Source organism: Buceros rhinoceros, unplaced genomic scaffold (assembly GCF_000710305.1).
Source record: "Buceros rhinoceros silvestris isolate BGI_N320 unplaced genomic scaffold, ASM71030v1 scaffold16561, whole genome shotgun sequence".
NCBI lineage: Eukaryota > Metazoa > Chordata > Aves > Bucerotiformes > Bucerotidae > Buceros > Buceros rhinoceros.
In genome coordinates this window covers 1-2,156 of record NW_010396091.1, presented here as the reverse complement: position 1 = coordinate 2,156, position 2,156 = coordinate 1, and the positions used below count along the sequence as shown (strand labels likewise).

At 53.1% G+C, this 2,156-nt stretch overlaps 1 protein-coding gene across 1 annotated transcript in view; it reads left to right on the top strand.

The window, feature by feature from the left end:
* The window catches only part of SNRPC (small nuclear ribonucleoprotein polypeptide C), a gene marked incomplete at its 5' end in the record, with an annotated part of 4,631 nt that extends 4,517 nt beyond the window's left edge, over positions 1-114 (top strand). Inside the window, one exon of the mRNA XM_010145797.1 lies at positions 4-114. Within this exon, the coding sequence (XP_010144099.1) occupies positions 4-114 (111 nt within the window). The remainder of the gene's footprint in view (positions 1-3) is intronic.
* Between the last annotated feature and the right edge of the window lie 2,042 nt (positions 115-2,156).

Genomic DNA, 2,156 nt, shown 5'->3' with positions numbered 1-2,156 from the left:
GGCCCGCCGATGGGAGGACACATGCCCATGATGCCGGGGCCCCCCATGATGAGACCACCCTCCAGACCCATGATGGTGCCAACCAGGCCAGGAATGACCCGTCCAGACAGATAAAGGTGGACATGGGACTACCTGTAACTTTTCACATTATGATCTTCCATGTGATGAAGTCCCGCAGACCGACGTCCTCTGGGGCTTTGTGCCGACACAGGTAGAGCGGGTCTGCTCTTAGTTCAGAGGGCAGACGGTTTCACCCGGATGCACGCTGGACTGATGCTTTTGTACCTGCTCTGGCTTCTTGGTGGTTTTTGTGTTGGTTTTTTCCCCCCTCATTGAATCGTAAAACACACCAATAAAACGTTGATGCTGGTTTACGTACGGAGAATCTGAGCCTTGCTCTGGGCGTGGTGTTTCCACCAGCAGTGAGAGATGTCCCTTTGCTTTGTTCCCTCTCAGCCTGCCTGGCACAGAATTTTCCAGGGGTTTTTCCTCCTTAGGCAGCCTCTCTTTTTCATGTTGGACCCTTTGAGATCTATTACTGTCTGCACTTAATTCCTGCTTCAAAACAAGTACGTGTGGTTTCAGTTAAAGCCAAAACAGGTGACATCGGGAAGGTGACTGCAGTGATACCTGACTGGGAGGCTGCAGCGTTGGGTGACTTTACCAGCACAAAATGGGGTGAGTTCAACAGAACGTGGATTCTCCGCTGAGGGAGGTGAAGAGGTGTAGTTAAAACACTATGTACAGGAGTTGTTCTCATGCTGACCAACGTATTTCTGCTTTTCTCTTGCTACCGGGGTGTCTGAGTGGACACGTTCAGTTACGTTACCGGAGCTGGTGAGCCAGTAGCTGTTACCACTCCATGCCCCTCTGACCATGAGGGGATGTGCTGTTGAAGACACACCCCAGGCCCCTGAGTTCATTGAGAGGGTTTTGCTAGTTGCTGAGCTGTACGTAATGCAGGAGCACAGTTCCAGTGGGATCACAGGGATTTACTTTGTTTGCAGAACAGCTGCTCTGTGCAGTCAGTCATCACCCGTTTTGGTCTGCACACCAGCCAACTCATTCTTGACATATTTGCATCTAATACCAAAGCGTGGGAGAGATTTGCATCTTACAGGAAAGCGCTTGGTGAGCAGAACTGCGAGGGCCGCTTTTCCGAGTTGCTCCTGCTGTGGGCCAGGACACTCCATTGTTATTTGGAGGAGAGGATATGAGGATTTGCATCCTTCCAGCCCCCTCCTGTAAAGGCTGTGGTGTAGCTGAGGCATCAGATGTCTCTTTAAAGCTCAATATTTTATAGCTGTGTTCAACAAACATGGGGATGCGGCAGAGGTTAGAGGACATTCCTACAATAACCCGACTAGGAGTAGACGTCCCCGGCACTGGGGCTGGCACAGTGCTGAGGAGCTGCAGCACCAGCATGGGGGACGCTGCTGCTCCTGTGAGTCCCGTGTCTGACAGCGAAGGGATGGCAGGGCAGTTCACCTCCCGCTAGACACCGCAGGGAGCTGAAATGACCATACCAGTGCATGTGCTGGAAGGCGAATGCGACTCCCTGATCAATAATCTGATCAGCACTGGGCTTTGATGAGCGTTCAAGGCTTGTATTGCCTGTGGGGCTCCCCCTCCTGCTACCAGGTTAAAACAATGTTCTCAGTCCAGTTGGGAGCACGTGGATTTCTGCTGGAGTGGTTGAAGGAGACGGGTCAGCGTGAGGCTGCGGGGTGCACTGTGCCTGCCGGACACCTTTGCCCTTTATGGCGCTCCCTTCGCTGAGCCCAGCCGTGGGAGCAGAGCGCTCTGTGTAACCCATGCTGTGATCTCTGCCACCGGTTCCATTCATTGTCCACCACTGAGTGATGCTGCAAACACCAACCGAGGAGCACAGAAACGGCTTGAAACTATGGTTCTTCTTCATCCAGCAGCCCCACTGGGTACATTGGTGTACGTTTTAACTTGGTAGCATGGGCCTTTTTCTTTGAAAACAGCTTTTTTCTGGCTGCCCCGGGATGGTTTTGGGAAGAGCTGAGCGAATGGGGGGGAACTCACCTCTTTATGCCACCTGCTTTAGCTCCGGGCGTGCGGCTCCTCCGCGCTTTCACCGCGGTGGACCGGGTGATGACAAGCAGCCTGAAAACGCCGGTGCTGTCACG